Source organism: Pituophis catenifer, unplaced genomic scaffold (genome assembly GCF_029215685.1).
Source record: "Pituophis catenifer annectens isolate HBS135680 unplaced genomic scaffold, rPitCat1.0.hap2 SCAF_2, whole genome shotgun sequence".
NCBI classification, from domain to species: Eukaryota; Metazoa; Chordata; class Lepidosauria; order Squamata; family Colubridae; genus Pituophis; species Pituophis catenifer.
Genome location: NW_027256882.1, coordinates 69755320 through 69779700, shown reverse-complemented (window position 1 = coordinate 69779700; position 24381 = coordinate 69755320). Strand labels below are relative to the sequence as shown.

Genomic DNA, 24381 nt, shown 5'->3' with positions numbered 1-24381 from the left:
TGGTTCTCTATGACTGTGAGCTGGGCCCTCCCGCCCACCCTCACGTTATACCTACCTTTATTTGTCATTTTTTAGCCCAGCTGATAGGCGTGACAGAGTGGATTGCTGCGCTTCAGCTGGGCAGAAATCTAATGTGCTTATGCGTGCGTGCAAAGCGAGAACCAGTGATAACACTGGTTGGAACCCACCTCTGGCCTAGTACCATGAGATGGGCAGCAAATAAATAAACCTTACTATATAAACCAATGAACTCATTTTATCAAAACCATTATAAAGAAGAAAATACACACTTCTCACACACATAATTAATTTTAACAGCAAAATAACTTTACAACTAATCCTCATACTTATGACTATTACTCTATCCTTTTATTCATGTGATTGAAGTTTGCCATTCACATGCCTCATAGATGACTTGCAATGAGCAAGGTCAATGAAGAAGTCAGTGGTAAAAACACAAGTCATGGTCATGACTTGTTTTGCTTAATAGCTCTGGGTTATTCATTTAATGGCCATGGCAGAATGAAGTTGTAAGTCTGTTACAGTTATGTGATAGGCATTGCTTAGTGACAGAATTTGCCAGACCCAATTTTTGTTGTTAAGCCAGGTCTACCTGTGGTTGATTTTAATCAGTTAACATATTTTGGAAATAATAATTCCAGAGATTCCAGTTTCAGAGAAATAATTCCTATATAATCAGAAGTGGGTGAAGAACCTCTAGTGGTGTCTATCTCTTTTCCCCTCTTTGCTTTATATTGCATGGCTGTGGATTCTTGCATCTCCATAATTCATCCTTGAGGCAGAATGTATATAGGTAATATTAATACACATTTAGAAATTTATCTTAGATGTTTTGGAAAACCTTAATCTGTGACCCAAAAAAGAGCAGGCAGTAAAAATGGAGCGTGCACTGTTTTAGGATTTAAGGGAATATTCATGATGGATGATGAAGAGCAGTATTTGTCAGCCTTGCCAAGTTTAAGATGGGTGAACTTCAATGCCCAGAATGCCCCAGTCAACATGGCTGGCTGGGGAATTCTGGAAGTTGAAGTCCACCCATCTTAAATTTGGCGAGGTTGAGAAACACTGACATAGAGGATGAGAGAGAGAGCACTCATCTAGTTTATGAGGGACAGATTATTCCTTGGTCACTGACAGTTGCACTGTATACAATACAGCTTTGCTACTTTCCTAATCATTAGTTCAGAGATAGTTCTTTAGAGGTCAACCATAGCTATTTCCTTAGCAGGAGGCCTGTTAACTGCTCTGTCTCCAAGTTCTGTCAGTGAAACATATACATAGTCTTATCACATTCAGCTTGAAATCAGGTTGACTGGAAAGTGGAGATGTGAGAAAAAATTGCTAGTAGGTATTGTGGATGCTTCAGAAGAATAATTTTGATGTGCTTTGGGAGAAATCATATTAGAAGGAAGATGTGTTTCAAGAGACTTGAATCAGTTGGTTAAATCTCTTAGTTACACCGCTTTACTGGAAATTTAGTTAAATCTCTTAGTTACACCGCTTTACTGGAAATTTAGAAATTGAGCTTAGACTTTTTATCAGTTATAATTGTATTAAGTTTAGAGCCAGTCTTTTAGTAAACGTGTATGTTCGTATCACTGAAAATTAATCAAATAAAATAATGTAGCATACTAACTTGATTAAAACAGCAAGAGTAAAAGTTTAGGTATCTGAGAAATGGAGTTAGATCAAATTCAGCAAATCCTGTGAAAGGTCTTAGAAGGTTGGGTTCGTTATTCTAAGAAGGCAAAAATGATGCCAGATGAATCTCAATGGGAATTGATGAGACAACTGGTTAAGTTTATGTGAGTTGAAGCTGCAACAAATCTGAAAAAATATATCTTTAAAAGTTCATTCGCTACACTATAAATTTTTAAACTACCTATTCTTTAATCTCTCTCCATTCTTTAATCTCTTCCCCTCTCTCCCACACCCCCCTCTCTTGTGTGTATATAGTAAGTCAGGCCAACATATTATATAAATTACATTAAATGTTTGAGTTGGTTGCCATTTTCTTTTAAATACTTCCTTATTCATTTGACATGTGACCTTTATACATTTCTAAGTACAATAACATTTTCTCAGAAATAAAAATTAATAACATTAATAAAACATATTGATCGGCCTGTGGGATCCGACAAGACATATGTCTGTGTCTTATGTTAATACAAAGTATTGATTATATGACTGAAAGGAAAATTTTGTTTTTTCTCAAATAATTTTAAATAAAATCAAAGAATCCAACTTAGTGACTAAGAGTCACATTGTTTTTCTTGCTTTAAACTTAGTGCTGCCTCCCTTCTTTTTGGATAAATATGGTCTCATGAAAAGCGTTTCTGAATGTTCTGTATGAATAGACATCCTTACGATTTTCTGTTGCTCATGCTGTTTTGATGCATCCTTTCCACTTTCTTCCTTCGAGGATTTGGGCTTTCTTAGTTGTATTTTTAACAAGAAAAATAAAAGACAGACACAGATCTGACCATCAACATGTGGCTAGTCCAGCATTCTGTCTTTCTTTACTCCAAGATACTGGCTTTCAGGTAATCTATGATTACAAATAGTTTCCTCATCCCTGCTTTTGTGAAGTGTCCCCTGGCCCCATTTCCATCAAACTCTCAAAATGGTGAACCAGAGATTGAAACCCGTCAGCATCGAGCATCTTCTGTTCTATTATTTTTTGCTGGGTCTTGAATTCAGGGTCAGGGCCTTTCCTTCCAAATCTTTTCTTTGAAGCTTCCCATTTCACTTTAGAACACAATTGAGCTTCCTTCATTCTAAAGAGATTTGGTCTGCTTTATACTGAAGGACACTGTTTAACAATAAACAGCATGGCTGAACAGTAGCAAAAGTGTTAGCTTAATGGGTCCTGAAGGTTGTATTTGAAATACAGCCCACGGGGAAGGAAGTCTGTATCTATAGCAACACAAAACCCGAAAGAAGGAAGGGCATATTCTCATCTATAAGCACAAGACTGAAGAACATGAATTCCGTCTATGCTGTTATTGTTTCATTAACAAAAAAGGGTGCTTGGGAAATGTCATGGGATTTTTTTTTCCTGAAGCATAGTTCTGCATTCTTCTAGTGCAGGGATGGTGAACCTTTTAGGCACTGAGTGGCCAAACTGTGCGTGCATGCATGTCCAAATTGAAAGGTGTGCCCGTGCGTGTGAATGCGTGCTCATGCATGGACATGAGCATGTGTGGACATGCGCGCATGCACAGCAGAGACCCAAAGACCAGCTGGCTGGCAGGAGGTGGGGCATCTCAACACCAGCAGCGCGGCAAGAGGTAAGATCTTTTTTCTTTCATGAGCTTCTGTTTCATTGTTTGCAGGGAAACAGAAGCTCATGAAAGAAATGCCATAGAGACCTGACCTGGGGCGACGGTACACATGCCAGCAGAGAGGGCTCTGCGTACCACAGGTTTGCCATCACGGCTCTAGTGGCTAAACCATATATAGATTTTGTGTGAAGGGAGGCCATTAAAACCCAATGGAATTTCTGTCAGCCTATTAATTATAAGACCACAGAAATGCTACTATGGAGAAGTAGGCCAGGAGATATTGTTTGTGCTCAGCATGTGGTTCTAATCTAAATGTTGATAATGGAACTAGATAAACAAAGGCTCAAAAGCAGAATAGAGTTTCTGGAGTTTAAAAAAAGAATCCAAGAAAAGCTCATTTAAGAAAGAATTATTGTTCCGGTAATCACTTCTACTTCAAACTAGGCAGCATGTCTCATTTCATTTGCATATGTGTTTATAATTTTGCATGGGAAAAGTCATGGATATTCTCAGGATTGCATTTGCCATGAAAAAAACCAAAACTCTGAGTTTTATTTATAAGAAAGAGTTGATGTTTGTATTTTCCTATGAAATGACATCACCATGAGTGTTTGGCCCAAACCCAGTGAAATCCCATTGACCTGAATCCTTTATTGCTTACAACTAATGGAAAAAAATCTTCTAATCCCCTAGATCAGGGGTGTCAAACTCGATTTCATTGAGGGTGCATTTGACCTTGGGGGGCTGGGATGGGCGTGGCTAAGGTGGGTGTGGCCAGCTCGACGTCACTAGTGTCGGGGTGCCTGTGGCGGCCCAAGAGCTCTGCCAGTGAAAATGGGCTCCTAAGCTCTGTCTTTGGCTGCAACAGCCTCCTGCAACCCTCTGCCAGTGAAAATGGAGCTCACAAGGGCCACACACAGCCTTCCCAAGCTCCAGTTTTGCTGGCAGAGGCACTGCGGGCCGGTTCTTTGCTGTTTCCAGGGTGGCCCCACAGTCCAGATCTAAGCACCCTGCAGGCGGGATCCGGCCTCGGAGCCTTAAGTTTGACACCCTGCCCTAGATCTATTCTAAGAGATTCTAAATTGTGGCTACCCTTCCCATCCAGTTTAGGACTACACCGCTCTTAATTCAGATCTCTCCCTGGGAAAGTTCTGTGTTGCCAAAACTCTCCTGCACTGCTTCTCCAGGTGCACATTCTATCACAGTAGAATACATGGATAAATGGAATTATTCTAACCCCTGTAAAAACTATGAAAATAAAACTATTTTAACTCCATAAATCTCAAGTATTTTTTTATAAATGGGTGCAGTTGGGTGAAAACTCAGTTTTTGGCATAGGGTTCAAAAATCCAATTATCTTTTGTCTTCTTTTGTCGTCTTTTCCACTAGAGATCAGAAATTATATCTGAAGCAATATTTTATTAGATTTCATTATCATTTTTGCCTTAGCTTTTTACCAGGTTTGCATTCCATATCTTGTATTCTAGGTTTTGTTTAAGTTTTGGATATTGACATTTAAACTCATATTTAATTCAGTATTTGATTTCCATTTTGACAATAGCTGTCATTCTAGATCTTTCAGTTTCAAGAGTTTGTTCATGCTTTCAAAGTTTGCACCTAGGTTTTGTCTTAATATACAAAGGCAAACTCCCAATTTTCCATGTTTATTTTCCTGTTTTTGGTGTCCCCCTTCCCATTTCATCTAGCTTGATTGAAATGCTTTATTACATACAAAATTATATATTTTTGCATGATATTTTGTTATTTGGGTTAAAAAAACACTTTGATTTACACTTACATATCTAGTTTATGTTAGATAACAAGCATACAACAATGTTATAATAATCATTTATGAGCTACATAGTGGATTTCATTATCTGAATGAGGACATTTGTCGCTGTTAATTTTGCTCCATTCGTCCGTCCTTCTGTCTGTTTCCAACCTAGGCAACTTCCAGCTGTGTGAATTTCAGCTTCTGGAATCTTCAGGCATATCCATGCTGGCAGGAAAATTGTGAGACTTGAAATTTTAAAAGGTTTTGAAAAAGGATTAGGTGTCTTTATAAAGTGTACATCAGAGAGCAACTTGTGGTCAGTCATTCACTGTAAATTAAAATTCCATGTTCAAAGGCTGTGCATTCATGATGCCGTGCAAAGGAGCAGAGGAACTATGTCACTTTCATGCCCTATTTTAGACATTGAACGAGCTGATGTTTGGAATCAAGATGGCAGATTATATATCCCTTTGGTCTGCTTGAGCTGGACAATTCTTCTGGCATACAGTTCAGTTCAGATTTATTATCCCATAGTCTTCTAGTCTTGTCTTGGTATCATGGACAAATTGCTAGTAATTTTACTCACTTATTTACTGCTGGTGCTTTTTTAGTCCTGATTTGTTTTCCTTGAGAGACAGTGATATATATATATATATTTTTTGTGGGAATAGTTAGTGTACCAATAATAGAGCAATCATATTTTGGAGTGTATGTCTAATCTCTTGAGGTAGTTACGATTGGTCCACTTGTTATATGAGTCTTGTACTCTATTATTTTCTATTTTATTATTTTAATGTTTGAAAAAAGAGAAAAGAGACATTGAAACCTTGACTGCAGGGAATAAAACTGATCACTCTTTTGATTACATTAAATGTTCCAGTGCCTGCTGTCTGGAATACCATCTCTCCTGAGAACCAGCTGGCCCTAAATCTGCTGACATTTTGGAAAGCCTTAAAAAGCCTTCTACCACTAAACTATAATCTGCCTCTCCCCTCCCCTCCCCGCGATCCAACATTTCCAAGTTTGATTATTTAAGTAAGAAAAACATCCATACCTTTAAATTTTACTGATTTATGTAAAACAATATTAACAAGCAAGATTTTGGCAAAATTTGCTGCAGTCATTTCATGGGGTTCTGTCTACCAGGTTTCTAACTGCCAGTAAATATGAAGTATGTTCTCTGCAAAATGTGTGCTAATAGGTCACAGTAACCTGAAGGAAATTTTTCTCATCCCTAAATTCTCTTCAGGGAGCAGGTCATCTTAAACAGCATTTTGGACAACATTCAGTAGATGCAATAAGAGTAAACTAGTATCAGTATTTCACTGTCTTTATGGAATAAGGCCAAACTGGGCTTAAATCTATCTTTAGTTGTATTTAATTATTTATTTTGCCATTACTGCTCTAGGCCAGCAGTCTTCAACCTGTTGGGGGCAAGAGAGTACTTCCATGGGAAACAGTTTTTCCAGTGACCCGGGGGGTGGGGGAGTGATTTTGTGCACTACCCAGATCCTACGCATGCAGAGTTGAAGCTTTGCTCACTTGCGCAGCCCAATTCCTAACAGGCCCGGCCCAGTACTGGTCTGTGACCCGGAGGTTGGGGACCTCTGCTCTAGGCAGATATTTTAACATTTCTCAGAGTGCCCCTTCTGGGACAACCTTGTCCGTTATTCCCAACAATTCTGGATTTAAAAGATTGACAGGTTCACAGTGGAAATATTCAATAGTTCATTAGGAAACTTCTTAACCACTAGACCAAACTGGCTCTTGTAAATTAATACTTTATTTATTCTAAGAAGACCCATAAATTTATTTATTTATTTGTCAAATTTAGAGACCATTCATCTCATTCACAGAGTGACTCTGGGTGATATACAGTTAAAAAGATTCAGAATAATTCAAAATATAGTTTATTTCTGATAGTAATTATGGAGCATTAGACCTTACAATTGTATCTAGAATAGATTTTGAAATCAGAATTTTAACTGAATATAATGCTATTATATAATGTAGGTCAAATTATCTTCTGATTAGCAATAAATTAATCTAAATTATTAATCTCTCACATTGCCCATAATTTCCCCAGAAAGATTTGCCTATAGTTTTTGAACCAGGAAAGGTCGTAATTACTAAAAGTATCTGCTGTACTATGCTTGTGTTTTTATCCTTAAGAAATGAGACCCGCCATCCTTACATGACTTTATAGCTTTGAAAGGTTTTTATATTGATTTGGAAATTAAACCTTGTTGTACATATAAGACAACAAGGTACCAGCAATCATACTTTAACAGTCTAAAAAAATACCGCTGCAACAAAGATGATTGCGTCTTCACATCCTATGCATTTTGTAACACTTTGCGCAGCACATTTTCTCACCAATAGAGCCAAATCGAGATCATGAATTTGGCAGTCCAATTTATCTGGAGGGTGCTTAGGTGAGAGAGTCTGCATCCTAAAATAGGATCTAGTACAAATTCTGATTTCCCTAGTAGAAAGATAGAATTCATTATGTATTTATAATCCCGGAAATTATAATTACTTTTTTAATATATTGGGTTTCCCTGAAAATAAGACCTTGTCTTATATTTTTTTTGAACCCCAAAATAAGTGCTTGGCCTTATTTTCGGGGAGGTCTTATTATTTTGGGGCGCGTGGAGCAAGATGGGGCTCCTCTTGCCATCTTACCTGATTTCCAGCTCTGTGTTTAAATATTTTCGGGGAGGGCTTATTTTTGGGGGGAGGCTTATTTTAGCACATTCGCTCAAAAGCCCGATTGGGCTTATTATTTGGGAATGTCTTATTTTCGGGGAAACAGGATAGTTAATGTAATTTTTGTAGAATGAATTTAAGGAGTAAATCTTCCCCATTTAGAGCTGCACAAAGAAAGTAGAAAAAGCACCCAAGTACACATAGTTTAAATAAATATGTGCAGATTATATGCCTTTAAGCATAGTAAAAGTAATTTAAATGGGGAAATACAAAGATGCAGTCTACATAGCAACTAACCATTGTGTGTATCCTAAATGTCTATGCATATAAAATATATGTGGCATATAAAAGTGTAACACAAAGATGTAATACATTTTCAACTAAAAACTTGCATCTTTTCATTTTAGACTTGAGTTTACAAAATCACATTGAGTGGCAAAAATACTGACACACCAAATATGCTGAACTTGCAAGATAGGCAGCTATAGAATTAGGTGAATTTATAAGAGAGGAAGACTCAGCTGCAAGCAGTGATAGAGAAAAATAATGTTAGGCGTGGAGAAAACGGATGTGGAACAAAGCAGATGGTAAACCCTGTGTGTGTGTGTGTGTCTGTGTGTCTGTGTGTGTGTGTCTGTGTGTTTCACTGGGCTTGGAGTACATAAATCACACAAAAGACTTTATTATGTGCACTGCACACCTTTAGTGTATGCATCCCTAATTACTCAGGCACAGAAGGAGAAATGGGGCTGGATCTTATGAATTTAGAAATATTTGTGAAGGGGAAGAAAAACCCCTCCCTCACTCTCTCTTTCCAAGCAGCACCAACATTTATCTTTCTGCAGCAGTGTTTAGCGTGAAAAGGGAGTATCAGGAGAGTTTGATAGGATCCAATTAAATTCCAACAGATAAAATAATGATGAATTGCAGTTGAGCTCCAATGAGACACAATGCACATTACTGTCATCCCCATAGTGCTAAGAAGGCATTGAGGTCATCAACTATAGGAAAATAGAACACAGTTGCAGCTGTACTATTTGTGTAGAAAACAGTCAAGGGAAATGAGGTTGGAAGGTGTTTGTGTGAGTGTGTGTGTTCAAGGTGGATGTGTAGACTGCAATTGTGTTCTGCATGAATCAAGGAGATCAGCACAGAAGCTGTTTTCCTTTGCCATTCAGCTTCAAACCTATAGAAAGGAACATAAAGAAATCTAGGTTTCTCATTCTAATAGGAACTATATTTTTATTGCAGCAATAAAAAGAATTGAGTAGAAATAAGATTATGTCTATTAAAATACCAGACATTCCTATCACACATCGCCCATTAGATAAACTTATTTTGGTAAAGGGTTATGTTTTAAGTCTAATCTATCCTAGTTGACACTCCCCTATAAATAATTCAAAGATGTCTTAAAGGCATTTCTGCTGCTCAGAAACAATAGGTCTTAATAGGATCAATCAATCAATTCAAATTTATTGCAGTCAAAGACCAGTTCCCTTAATACATATGTAAGTAAAAATGGTCCTTATTTAATGTCCACTCATTCAGCATTGAATGTGTGACAGTGCTAAATGAGTGGTACCTATAACTGGTCTTCAAAATTCCAGCTTTTGCAGCTTACTGTGGTCACAATTGCAATTTGCAATTCCTGCCAGTTTGCCACAAGTAAAATCAGTGGAGAAGCCAGCAGGAAGTTAGAAGTTGCAATCACATGAGGTCCTCACTCAATGACCCATGGTGATTTGCTTAGCAGTGATAACCAAAGTCATGTGACATGGTGCTTTATGCATAGCGACTGAATTCCAATCCCAGTTAACATTGGTAAAAGTATTGAATTAAAATGTATGTGTAGATTGTGTTTACACATTTCATTAAACTATAGCTTGTTTAAGCTACAATTTGTTTCATACTCTCTACTGAGTATGAGTACTCTGTACTTATTATTTACAAACCACAAAGGGTAGATTCACATGCATGCACTAAAGCTGAATAAATCGTTGAATTTACAGTAGGTGGTGTGTAAATTGAATCATGTATTTCTTTTCCTGGTGACTGAATGCTCAGTCAGTTAATCCTATAGTGAATAACATTTATATCCTGTTTTCAAACCTTCCAGGCACTTGGCCATTGTTTTTCAAAAAACTTGGTAACTATTTGATGCTTGATTAGGTGGAACAAGATGAAACTTAATCAAGGGGAATGTTAAGCAGATAACTCCACATAAACTCCAGGTTGAATATACAAGGCAAAAAAGTATCATTTGACTTGTTTAAACACCAGCTGATGGTGGAAAATGCTCTTACAAAGATATTTGTCAGCTTAAAAAGAACAGTTTATTGAGTAAAGTATATAATATTTATGCCAGGTTGCATACTCTTAGAAGGAAGAGATATTTTAATGCTGGAATTTTGGGAACATCAGTTTGTACATTCTAAAAACAATGTACAATAATAATAAAAAAATTAAGAATATCCTCACTGTGAATGTTTTCTTTGTCTTCCCTCTGGTATGTTTTTCTGTAATGGATCTTTTGATTCACATATTTCTCTTTCTAGGTATTCCTCTGTCTTTGTCTCCATATCTATACTTTTCTGTGTCCTTCTACACCCATCTGCTTGTTTGCTTGTCATGCTGTGTACCCATCTGTGTACGTTTCTGTCCACCTACAAATGGTTTTTTTTTTTATTTTTAAAGACTGATCAATTGGGTTGTATATAGAAACATTTGGTGTAGACTTTTCAAAAAAGGAGTATTAAATATAGACTAGCAGAAGGCAACTGATTACTCAATCAGGAATAGAGACAATTAGGTCAGAGGATAAAAGTAGCTTTGTGTCCTAATTGTTATTATATCCTCTTCTTTAAACTTCCTCGGTTGCTTTTCAATGTCATTGTTGATGTTTTATTTCTTTTTGATGGTGTTTAATTTTGCTTTCATGGTATTGTGTATTTTTACTATATGTAAATATATATTTACATATATAAATACCATATCCCACTGGAAATCCTGTATAATGATTATGAAGAGGCCGATAGATTGCCAATAAAGCATTTAGTTTGTGTGCAGGTCATAGGTGTGCCTAGATAAAAGGCGATGTGAACGCCTCCTAGTTTTCTGTTTATTAAATTGCTGAAATTGTCAAAGGTGTGTAATTTTCTGCCATGTGGGGAGGAGAATACCACTTTTTGGCAGAGCACATGCTCTGAACTCTGACATTTCCAATTTATAAAGGGATCCACTAGACGTAACATGAAGTATGTGAAAAGATCCTAGAGAGAACGAAATCATACTGGCCAAATGGGGGAATACTCTGACCTGGGAATAAGGTAGCTTCCTATTTTTCTTTGAACAGAATTATTTTAGTGCCTAAGGAACAAGCAGTTGGATTTGGCCTCAGTTATTAGGAACCAGGTATCTCTGTTACTAACCGGGACACGGTGGCTCAGTGGCTAAGATGCTGAGCTTGTCGATCGAAAGGTTGGCAGTTCAGTGATTCGAATCCCTAGTGCCGCGTAAACGGGGTGAGCTCCTGTTACTTGTCCCAGCTTCTGCCAACCTAACAGTTCGAAAGCACATAAAAAATGCAAAGTAGAAAAATAGGGACCACCTTTGGTGGGAAGGTAACAGCCTTCTGTTTGCCTTTGGTGTTTAGTCATGCCGGCCACATGACCACGGAGATGTCTTCGGATAGCGCTGGCTCTTCAGCTTTGAAACTGAGATGAGCACCGCGCCCTAGAGTCGGGAACGACTAGCACATATGTGCGAGGGAACTTTTACCTTTACCTTATCTCTGTTACTAGCCTATTGCAAAATGCTGTCTGTCTTCTTTTCCAAATGCTGATATTTTTATTTGTTTGATGCAAGCATTTATGCAGCAGCATTTATAGTTATCCACATGGTCTTCTATTTAGGTAATTTAAATATTTCTCACCCACAACATAGATTATTGTGCTATCTAGGCAATATCATCTATTCTGAGCAGTAGCAGTTCTCCAAAGTCTTGAGGCCAGGGGTTCATGTCACCCAATAACTGATGCCTTCATGGATACAGGAAATAACAATAGGTTCTTTCGCAAGGAAAACCTTTCAACTCCCATATTTTCTTTTGTACACTGCTCACTTTATATCGAGTTATTTTTTTAAAAAAATAGCAAGGATAGTTGTTTAATATATATATCTTTGTTACACTTAATTCATTTGAGCAGGGAAAGATAGGGAAACCATTATCATGAGATCAACCAGACAGATGGCATAGTGTTAATGGGAATCTGTTTTATATAAAGAGGTGGCTTTAGACAGTTATAGCAAAAGCAGAGGGACCTATTGTACATCTCCAGAATAGGAAGCCAGATCTACTTCAAAATGCATTGGCCTAATTTTGCTCTGGTTTAATTTTAGATAACCACTTTGCCATTTTTTTTAAAAAAATTCTCTAGTGTATAAAATAAGGATTATGAAATAGATTTGCTTCTCATCAAATGGGTGAGAGGGGGCAGGTAGAAGTGTTGATTAGTTACTGTTTAAATCTGTGGTATGTAACTACAGAGTGCTGTTGTAATCTAAATAGGGTTGTTATTTTTTTTTTTTTTAAAGAAAAAGTAAATAGAAATCCTGTTTGAGCTTTCAGGGCATGCACAGGATCCATCTGTGTATCTGTCAACAACAAATAAACGCAGCTTAAACGAAAATAATTGGAGTACAGCCATTCCTGCGCTGAAGTGCCAAGTCTTGAGGTTAGGTATCTGCAGCAATCACAACTGGCAAATCGGCAGTAGAAATTGAGGGATTTTCTTGCTGGTTTTGCATGCTGCAAGAATATAACACGAAGATTCAAGATCAGACTATATTGATTAAGACTGTGCTGTTCTTTAATCTTTAAAATATTTATCCATTTGTCTGATACTCCTTGTTTCTTTAAGATATCTACAATGAAGACAGAATTATGGGTATATGGATACTCAGAGAGGGAAAGATGCATATCTGGATGGCTGCTCCTTATCTGCTACACTAAAGAAACAGTTTTCTTAAGGGGTTAGGCCTTGAACTTCATGTTCCTAGCAGAGGCTGTCTGCCCAGGATTACATCAATTTCCAAGAATCTCTACCCATCCAATTCGGTCTAGCAGATTGGGCATGCTGCAGATCCTGTCAGCCAAAGGCTGTTGGGCCTCTTCTGGAGTAGCCCCTGCTCTGTGACATATTCTCCCCACAGAGTAAATTAGAATGGCCTCAACCCTGCTGGCTTTCTGAAAGGCTGGCTGTGTAGTTGAGCCTGAGGCTCTGAATGTGCTAAGAGCCTCATTTCTTAGCTTTACTATTAATTGGTTCATTATCTCAGCTACCGTATATATTAATTTTGGATGTTTTCATTGTTTAAATGTTTTTATTATTTTTATAATTTTAGAACTGCTAGCTAGACATTGGTTGGGATAGGTGACTATAGAAATTGATTGATTGATTGATTGATTGAACAAAAAATTAATGTTTGTTCATTCGTTTTTAAGTCCTGGCCCCATGACTTTAAAAAAAATCTTGTCCTGCAGAAGAGATATTGCTGGCAATGAAATTACCACTGTAGGAGCAACCCTAAAGAATAACTGGGAAGGTCTTGGGGACGAAAGCACCCTATTTTTATTTTTGAATTTTTAATGAGTACTAGGAGCACTTGTGGGGAGGAATCTAAACTGCTGGTTGATTATGGCCTGCTGAGATTAACAGTTGTAGCAGAAGCATGGAGGAGAGTGAGAACTGGAAAATGGACTGGGGGAAAGCATTGAACCAGTAGCTGGCTTGTGGTGGGGGCATTTTGTGAAAATATGCAGTCTGGCCAAAGGCTAGGGTAACTTCCTTTAAGGTTAAAGTCTAATCAAACATTTCAATTTAGCCCTTCCAACTTAAAAACCATGCTTTTCAGTGGCGTATTGAGTAAAATAGCTGTTATCCAGAATTTTATCTGCTATCTAAGAGTCGTGGGTTTCAGTGGTTAGAATGCAGTACTGCAGGCTAATTCACTATTCATTCCAGGAGTTCAATTCTGAGTGGCTCAAGGTTGACTCAGCCTTCTGAGGTCGGTAAAATGAAGTCCCAGATTGTTGGGGACAATATGCTGACTCTGTAAACCGCTTAGAGAGGGCTGTAAAGCACTGTGAAGGGGTATATAAGTCTATTTGCTATTGCTATCTCGTCCTTAACTTTGTATTTATGATGGATATATGCAAACAGAAGAGTGGGGAATTTATGCCTCCCAGCTTTGTCCACCATACTACGGTGTAATATAGTAGACTAGAAATATGGTTGGGAAAGGACAAAAACGGACCTTAAAAATTTATCTTGATAACCAGATGTACCATTTTATAAACTCCTGGTTTTCAATGGAAGATGCTATGTTTGTTATTCAGGATAGTTATGGAGGTGTCAGTATATTATTTATACTTTTATTGAATGGTCTCTCCTCCTGGGTTATTTGGGATAATCTTAAACATGCCATTGAATTACCCATAACGCCATGTTTTGTAGAATTTCAGTACCCTCATTGATTAATCCTCAATTAAGAATGGTTAATTATTTAATGCGCTCCTTAATGTTGATCAGCCTGTCCCAACTAGTGTCTGTTCCACACTTACCACAGGGTGAGATTTTAGATTTGTTTGTTTGTTTCCCTGAAGTTCATGATCTAAAAATGGAGACTCTTGTTTATAAAACTGTGGTCGTGGTCATATCATTCTCTGGTTAATTTTAGACTGAAAGCTGATAGAAACTTCTGAGAGTCAAGGACCATTTAAAATTATCCAGTTAAAGTACTTGATTTATCTAAATAGTTTCATGAATGCTTTGGGGAATTTCTCATGGTATCTGTCAGTGATACTGTTAAGTGCCATGTCTGACCTCTGAAAAATGGAAGTAATTGAGGTGGTTGACATTGGCTCTCCTAAGAACCTATTTCTCTCTGATAGAGCCAAATCAGCCCACTGCTTTATTAGGGATTTAAAAGTAGCGAAGCAGATGGGACAACAGATAGTAGAAAGACTTTTTTGATAAATCAGATTGATGTACAATACGAAGCCCATCTGAAAATCCACTTCAGATCTTCTGCTCTGCTGTTCTTTTACATAGGTCAATATCAGTTTCATGTGCTTTGTGATATTTTGTTTACCAGAATGTTGGAGGGAGGTACTGTTGGTAGCTCAATTTGAGCAATTTGCTTTATCTGTTCTAATTTGCTCTTTTTTCCCCAATGTTGGGACAGGCTGCATGGCTGAAAATTTAGAAACCTCTTGTCCAATTTTTGAGGTTCTTTTCAGGTTGTAGGTCTCAGGGATTTGGACAGACTTGTGACAGATGAAACTAAATGTCAACAGAGGCCCATCTAATAATCTGTTTGAAGAACTCCTTTACTGCTCTCCAGCAACCACAAAGGACAGACTAACATTACTTTCCTGTATTAAATGGCATATGCTCCAGCAAGATTGAATTGGACCTTGGGGAAATCCTTCTATAGCACATCTGGCTCTTCCTCTGAGAGAATGTTCAGAAAGTTAGCGTTGAACAGAATATTGTTTAAAATCTTAGGTGTTGACCTACAGTGTTTTATCCCCATTATGTTCTACATGAGACCCCTATGGGAGGTCATCTTGGGTTTTGGAGTGGAAAGTCACCAATAATGCTTCTATTGCTCAAAATGTGCCCTAAGTTTAAAAAAAATGGGCAAGATAAAGAACAAATTTACAGATGATAAAAGTGCAGTGAATAAATAGGTTATTGGTTTGGGATGCTTAGGTTAGCCTCTTATGGCTGAAAGAGCTGATTCACAGTTGGAAAGTGTTCCTTAAATCTCTTCCGTCACTGGATTTGTCAGGCATGCCAAGTCTCAGCTGCCTCCGTTCCTTAGCCAATTGGGTTTGGCAACAGTTAGCTGCTGCTTTTCTTATCTTCGGTCTTGACTATTGCAACACACTGTAGGTAGTACTACCCTTGAAAAATTTCCAGACCTTTCAGTTAGTATCAAATGCAGCACAAAGGAACGTGCTCCTATGAAGCTTGTGTGAAAGATCTACAGATATGGTATACAGTGTTGAGTGTTGGTATTGAACATTGAAGTCATAAATAGGATCTGAATATTTGGCTCATCTATTAGGAGCTACTCTAACTGTTAGGTTTTGCAGGAATGGCCCTTTTGGAAATCTTCTAGGTATCAAAGCTTTCTATTTCAATGGAGAGGGAATGTTGCTACATTACTTCTTTGGAGGTTTGTTTTTGGCCCAGCTTTCTTGGTGCTAAGAAAATCTGTAAAAACACATCTTTTTTGAATTGTGAAATTAATGTAATGCTTGTTTTAATGTTACTTTAAAATAAAATATATCTATTAATTATATTCTCTCTCTCTAAAAAAATTCATTAGACAAGATATACATTAAATGTATAATAATTTCAATTATAGAGTTATTCCTGATTGATACTTTAAAAACACCAAGAATACATTACAGCAGGGAATGAAGGAAGAACCACACAAAAGCACAAAAAGCAAACTTCATCCAGTAACGCGGCAAGATCCTACCTACCCAGGTAGTTTATTTAATTCAATTCAGGTGCCATCTGACTTTGAATGGCTTACAATATAATAAAAATACAATCCCAAATAAAACAAGATAGGATCTAGTTGCTCTATTCAAAAACATAGATAATACACATAAACATATCTGACAAGAGTCCATCTATCTTAGCCCAAGGTCTTCTGTGCCATATACAAAGCCAAAAGGGTGGGAGCCATGTGGCCAGGTATATACCCTATTTCCCCCAAAATAAGACATCTCCTGATAATAAGCCCAATCGGGCTTTTGAGCGCATGGCAATAAGGCCAAGAGCTTATTTCAGGGTTCAAAAAATATAAGACAGGGTCTTATTTTCAGGGAAACACGGTAGATAGACAGACAAAAAAAGATAGATAAGATAGACAGACAAGATAGATAGATAGACAGATATATATAAATCAATATTTATATAGGTGTAGCAACGGTAAAGACAAATGTTACAATGGAATTGATTTTTACTAGTACCCAAGTGGTGTTTCATCTTTGTGTCTTTTGAGGAATTGGCATTGACTTTAAATAAGTCAGTGTAATAGGCAAGGCTAATAAGATTTCTGTAACCCATCCTTTGCTCTTCTATTTCTCCCTCCATGCATACACGTGTTATATAGTGAAAGGGTAATATCATATGTATCAACAGAGTTATTTTTAAAACGTTTTATGTGTTTTTTTTTAAAACTCAAAGCAAGACTTGGGAGGCAAGTAATAGTTTCTGCTCCCCTCTACCCCAAGACATCTTTGAAATTGTTTTTGCCATAACAATGAATAAAATCTCAGTGATGCTAACAATAATTACATGGGCATACAGGTTTTGCTTTGAGAGTCCTCCAAAAGGTAGCATTGCTAAAGCTACGCTTTCATTACTAAGAATCCCAGCAAGAATCAAGGTTTCAAATCAGGGTGGGATTTGTCATAGAGCCTTCAGCAGCATAGATTTCCAAGAGGAAAAAAATAATAATTCTTTCCCTGCTATGCTGCTGATGGTAGCTGCTTTCTGTGTGTTCCTTCTCTCGGAAAGAACTTTGCATCCATTCTTCTCTGTGTTTTACTGGTTGATGATCTGGATAGTCCTTGCTTCCTTGGGAGTCTGCCTGGCACCTGTGCTTTCTGCATCCAGAGTAAGCAAAAGTGAGAGAGCACATACAGTAGAATTTACGCATAAAATGCAATGGGCCAATCTGGAAAATTGCTAGTCCAAAATGTGTTAAAACATTTCTGCCAGGTTTTTGGGACAGAGGCATGTTGCCATCCCCCATCTCAATGGTGCTGGTGTGGAAACATTTGTATTACAATTTCAGAGATGTCCTCCAAAGCCAAGGAACTAACACGTTCTACCATTCCGAGATACTCTGTGCGTATGTATAATGTAATGTTTGCTGATGGTGTAATTTTGTGAGAGCCTAACAAGCAAATTCAGGTTGCTGTGTGCTACATCCATTAAGCCAGCCTAATACATTTGCAGAAGTGTATAATTGTAAAAATGTGAATAGAGAGATGTTAACAACATTGGCATGAAGCCACAAGCAATGTAACAAACATGATTATTTAATAAACTGACCTTCATTATCTTTTCCCACATGTTTGTTTGGAAATAAGCCCAATTGATGCCAGAAGACTACCTTCCAAATGCATGTATTTTAGTCTAAATAGTTAGAAGTTGTCAGAGTACAACTAGATACAGTTAAGGATAATAGTGAAACACAAAATTGGCATAAAATAAAGTAGACAACCCAAATGCTCAGCTTTGTTGTGTGGTGTCAGACTGCTGGCCATGGTTCAAATTTATTGGCTGCTTTCCTTCCTGTTTTCTTCAAAAGTCCTACCTTTTAAACTTCCTCTCTAGCTCTTGGGATGCATTTCTATTCCCTTCCTTTATGTTTAGAGTTTGGAAATCCAGGAATACTTAAGCAATTATTGGCAAGACCAGCATTCTGGATTGTTTTTCGTCTAGATGAATTTTAGAAACACTGGCAACTGTAGAAGCAAACAGATTCCTAGTTCTTGGGAGTTTTTTTTCCAGATGTGCCCATCCATTCTTTTGGTCCAATGTAGTATTAAAAGAGAAATTACATTCAGTGCCTTCTTAATTATGTAAGAACATGCATGGCATGTTTTTAGCTGTCTAATGTAGCCTTTGTTCTTCACTGCATTGAAGCTGTTGAATTCATTAGCTTCAAGCAAGTTCTCCAATGTATGAGATAATACATTCTAAATCTGCACTGTACCATTGCTGGCTACAGATGATGGTCTGTAGAACTGACTCCTTTCAACTGACTCTGAAGTAGTCCTTTAAGGTAGTCCTTTAACCAAGCAGACCAATTGTTGAGTTCAGGAATGTATCTTTCCAAACTATGTACTGTGGGCTGCCGAAATTGCCTTCAGGAGGGAGGGAGGGAGGGAGGAAGGAAGGAAGGAAAATATCCTACCTTAAAGGGGAGTCAAAGAGATGTACTACAGTCTTAATGTCATAAGAGGTATTGTAATAAAGTTGATTATTCATGAACATAAACCCTCATCTTGTTCAAGTCCTTGACTTATGTCATATGTTGCAGAAGATCACCAGAAGTCTTAATAATTACCACCAAGAAAATGTTTGTCAGATAGAAAGGGTCATGTTACGTGAGACAAAAATGCACATATCTGTCTCTTCTGTGTAAACTGTTTTTGTCAGAGTGGGTTTCTAAAGAGTTAATAATCTGCCAGTTCCCACTTTGTACCCTATTCAAAAGGAATTCATTTCCAAAAAGATCCAGGGCAGAGAAATGCAAATAAGTGTTTCGGACAGCTGCAGGCTGTATGCCTTTCTGAGATGCCAGGGCCCCAAATGAGACATGTCAGAGTACAAATTGAAAATGCCAATTTCACTTATTCTGCCACACTGCTCGTCACAGCTAAATCCTTCCCTGCCACCCTCCCAAAACACTTTTCTCTTTCCAAATGATGGGTACTTTTCCTTTATGTAAATATACGTGACCTTTTTAAAGTTATTCCTATATACAGCTTCTTTGACCTGTTTCCAATTAGTCTAACACAACCAGAAAAGAATGGGACATGAACATACACAAATACAGTCACACACACTTACACAATTGCATGTACCACATTATGCAAACATCAATTATTTTTAAGTCTCTACTGACCTTTAAATAGTTTATATATTATATTGCATAAAGATATTATTGATGTGAGCTTATATTAGCTGCACTTCAATTATCTGAACTTGTGAGTATACAATCTGTATTTAGAGTTCTATATTCTATTCTTTAAGGGATGCAGTGGTTCAGTGGCTAAGACACCGAGTTTGTCAATCAAAAGGTCAGCAGTTCAGCGGTTCGAATCCCTAGTGCCGCATAATGGGGTTAGCTCCCGTTACTTGTCCCAGCTTCTGCCAACCTAGCAGTTTGAAAGCATGTAAAAAAATGCAAGTATAAAAATAGGGACCACCTTTGGTGGGAAGGTAACAGTGTTCTGTGTTCCTTTGCCATTTAGTCATGCCAGTCACATGACCATGGGGACGTCTTCGGACAGCGCTGGCTCTTCGGCTTTGAAACGGAGATGAGCACCGCCCCCTAGAGTCAGGAATGACTAGCACATATGTGCGAGGGGAACTTTTACCTTTACCTATTCTATTCTTTGGGGCAGATAGTTGGTATTGCACACCAGCCTTTCCAGCTTGATGTTGATTGAGTTACCTTCAGCAGCTAACTTGGACAGTGCCATTCTGGTGAAGGATTATTCTAGGAAAAGCATTTATGGAAGATAAAATTAATGAATGGTTGATTGAATGTGCCATCAAGTTGTTGATTCTTGGCGACCAAATAGATATTCTCCATGAAAATATAATAATAGTTCAGATAAATACATCAACTCCCAGATAGGACACTTGGTTGAAACGCCTTAATGGTTGAATTTAATATTTTACATTTTTTAATTTTAAAACCAATTAATACCATATTCTGCACTTTAGGCAAGCCTTCCTCAAATTGATGCTCTTCAGATATATTATTCAATGACTCCGGGCATATATATGTGAAGAATGTTAAATAGGTAAAGCAGGTTTTAAACAGCTGAATTTAATTAAAGAATATTTTATATCATTAATATTATAGATCAGGGTTTTTTCAAGCTCAGGTACCATTGCAGAAGCTCATATAGTGGGCAAATATCTGTCAGGCATGAACAATCAGATCCACGTGTGAAGACTTCAATTAGCTCTTTTAGTGCTCCAGCCAGCCTATTACACAGAAATCTTCTCAAATTGGCAGTTTGCACCTGGATCAGACTAGATAAGGTTCAGTGGCATTCAAAGTTAGTCAGACTTCCTTCTCTTATGCCCACATAGGGATTCCAGACTAATTCCCTTTTGACTCCTCCTCACTCCCCAACAATATCTTACAAATGCCAAGATCTTAAATTTCAGCCTATTAGCCTTTAGAAGAAGGCCAAAATGTTTCCATATAGTTCTTGGGTTATAACCAATTATTTAATGACAAGTGTTAAGGAATTTGCAGAGCAACTCTTGAGTAGCAAGGATGTGCACATCAAAGCGATTGAGAGTAGTTACAAAATAACACAGCCAACACACAGATACACTGAGTTGTGTTTACTTTCAGGAAATAGTAATAAGGCACAGTCCAATAAACAGTCCAGGTCATACACAGATAAAGCAGTAGATGGTTAAACATTAGTCCAGGGATAATCCAATAACAAAGTCTTCTTACCAGTCATCGTAGTCATACACATTAATAATTGCAAACAGTAGCAAACACAGCAAAACAGCAGTAAATAGTACACAGCAAACAGCAAAGAGCATCAAAGAGCATCAAAGAGAAACAAACCATGTTTCTAGCTCCCTCTTAAGGACATTGGCTACAGAGCTAACCAATCAGGACACAGTATGATGCAATGCAGCAATACAGTAGTCTTAAAGCTATATTGATAGTTTATATATTGCCAACCCAACAAGTTAGGTAAAATCATTTCCTAACAACAAGACTTGCAATGGAGTTAAACAAGAGGACCTTGCAATGAGTCCATCCATGTAATTATGTGATTATAATCCAGGTGCTTGATGCCTGCTTCATGAGTATGATATTGTAGTGAGCCATAGTCACATGATCACAGTTTGCTAACTTCTCACAAAGATAATGGGAAAGTTGCCAGGAGTTGCAAATTGCAATCATGAGGTAGTTGCTTAAGAATCTCCTGGAGTTCTTGCTTAACAACAACAATCGGAACTGTCAGAATTGCTATCACTAAGCAATGGAGTCACATGAAAACTGTAATCCTTAGCAATAGCAATCCTGGTCCCAATTATCATCATAAACCAAGAGCTACCCTCATAGAGAACTTGGCCATTGTTATTTAATATGGGAAAACATGAACATCATTTTTAGTGTGTAACTCTACGCCTGTGGGTGCTATGTGACTAACCCTTATTAATTAAGGCTTGAGACCTATATTTCTATAGTATGGACCTCATATTATGATTCTGTATTGTTTCTGACGCTCTGTGCAAAAAAAAAAAAGATTGGTCACATCATTTGACACAGCTCTCAGGAAGTGAGTATTTCTGTTGTGTGTTTTGTTTCTCATTCTACCATGTTTCCCCGAAAATAAGACCCTGTCTTATATTTTTTTGAACCCTGAAATAAGCGCCTGGCCTTATTGCCATGCGCTCAAATGCCCGATTGGGCTTATTATTAGGGGATGTCTTATTTTGGGGGGAAACATGGTATATGCATAACAGTTCACCTGTATTCTGTATGCTTTATAGCTTTTTTTAAAAAAAAATACAAATTAAGACAAATTGGATTTCCATGGAAGTTGAAGAGGAGGTAGAGGAAAGCAAGACTTGGGTTGGGGAAGATACTTGTTGCCTTCTTCATCTTTTTGGCTTCTTCTTACACCTTGGTGGCTAATATAGTGCCATGGCTGAGCAGGGAGGAGGTATTTCCAGAGCAGGGGGAAAGCTGCACCTGTGGTATCCATAGTTCCCTAACAAACTCCAGCAAGCTATGAATCTTTCATTTAATCTCTCCTGACACGCCTGTCATTTTCTCCGGAGAAAAGCAGAGAATCTCTCGCCAAAGGAGGTCATTAGCTGTCAGGGAAGGTTCCGACTGCCTTCCTGTCTTCCTATCGATTAAGCCTCCACATGCACGCAGGCACTGTGAAGGGAATATTGATGAGGCTGCAAGAAGTTTGTCTGAAGCAAGAGATTGGGTTAGGTTTATTTTTCACGGAGATAGATGGGGTGAAGGCTCATGGTGATGTAGGATGGAAATACAATTCCCAATTTGTGTGCCTCTGTAATCATCCTTCTTAGAGAGATAGTCTTCCTTAAGTCCGTTGCATTTTCATTTTCTTTCCTACTGTAGAAGAAGCCGAACAGTATTTGCCAGCTCAAGAGAGACAAAAGTAATGTCTCCAGTTGCTGGGAGGCTTTAGATTCTATTCTTTCTCAGTTTAAATATTTATTCAGACAAAGGCTCCTTGCTCTGTTGTCTTATTTTGAGGAACAGGTGCACAGCATTCCTGGACGCTGAATGGTGATAAGAATAAAATAACTTCAATTTGTACTTTTTATTAATTTATACAGTGACAGCATCCATTTATGGCTTGTATATTACTTGAATAGGTCTGAAAATCACTTTGTTTTAGGTTTTGTGTATTCTTGGATTGTATTTTAACAACAAACCCAGTTTATTAGGTGATGCGATTTTGTGTCAAGGACCATTAGCCTCAACAGCTCAAATAAATTATGCTTGTGATTTGACATCCAGTAGATTTTCTCAATTCCTACCAATCATTCTCTACTGGTAAGGAATATTACAAATCTAGAACCACACTGTTTTAACATTGCCTAAGTAGGCAAAGGAAAAATTAAAGTGGGAAATAATTTAGATGCATTGGATTGGTACCCAGTTCGGACTTTCCCCCAAAGTGCATTCTGTCTAGCAGAACTGCAAAGAAGCAGCTGGGGAAAAAAATAAACAAAATTGTGTTGTTGTTGTTGTTGTTGTTGTTCCCTGGTTATTGGGAAGATTTCGTGTCTGACCAATCTGTCTTGCTTTTGACATGGTCATAATTGGCAGAGGAAGATCCAGGTAGGTGCACTTGAAATTAGTGAGAATAATGTGATGTCCTCCACTGGCCTTTCATTTGCCTCTTGGTTTGTATCTGCTATTTTTGTGTAAGGTTGACTAATAGACTCTGTGCCCTGTTGTGTCTTCTTTGGCAGTATTTCTATGAAGGGAATGACATCAGTGACCTTCCAGTGAACCTTTCTGTTGTGTGGAATGGAAACTTCATAATTGACAATCCCCAAAACATCCAAGGTAAGCTGAAATAGGGAATGTAGAAACACCTTCAGTTATAACAAAATTTCTCCATAGTAAACTGTCTCCACACTTAATCTTTGAACCAGCCAGCTGGGGACCATATTGGAATTAACAAACTGCCACAAGTAAAAATTCAAAACATTTTGCCCATATGAGCACACACTGTTCCTTACGCATAGCAAAGTTAAAGGAGGCAGTCTAGAAAGACCTGATTTTATAACTTATTCTCTCTGTGTGTCTAATGTGTCTCTGGAAATGCTGCAAGTTATTCAGTTAACTAGATGCACATCCTGTATAGCAGAAAACCATGATCAAGTTATTTTCCTAATACAATCTAGGTCAGTGATGGTGAGCCTTTTAGACACCAAGTGCAGATGACACAAAACTGGGGGAATTGCTAACACTTTGGAAGATAGTTTCAAGTTCAGAAGGGTCTTAACAGACTTGAGCGTTGGGCTCCATTCAACAAGATGCAGTTCAATGGTGAGAAGAATAAAGTCCTGCATTTAAGCAGGAATCTATTTTGTACCAGTACAAGATAGATATTATCTGACTCAACAGTAGTGCCTATGAGATGCGTCTAGGTGTCCTGGTGTATGTAAGTATGGTTCAGTAGTGTGCTGCAGCTGCCAAAAAAGTCAATACGGTCCTGGGTTGTGGGGATAG

At 37.8% G+C, this 24381-nt stretch overlaps 1 protein-coding gene across 4 annotated transcripts in view; it reads left to right on the top strand.

Annotated features, from left to right (window-relative positions):
* Positions 1-24381, top strand: part of PLXNA1 (plexin A1) — a 334967-nt gene that overhangs the window by 218725 nt on the left and 91861 nt on the right. For all 4 annotated transcript variants that reach the window (XM_070936901.1, XM_070936902.1, XM_070936904.1 and 1 more), the window contains one exon: positions 23616-23712. In XM_070936901.1, coding sequence (XP_070793002.1) covers positions 23616-23712 — 97 coding nt within the window. The remainder of the gene's footprint in view (positions 1-23615; positions 23713-24381) is intronic.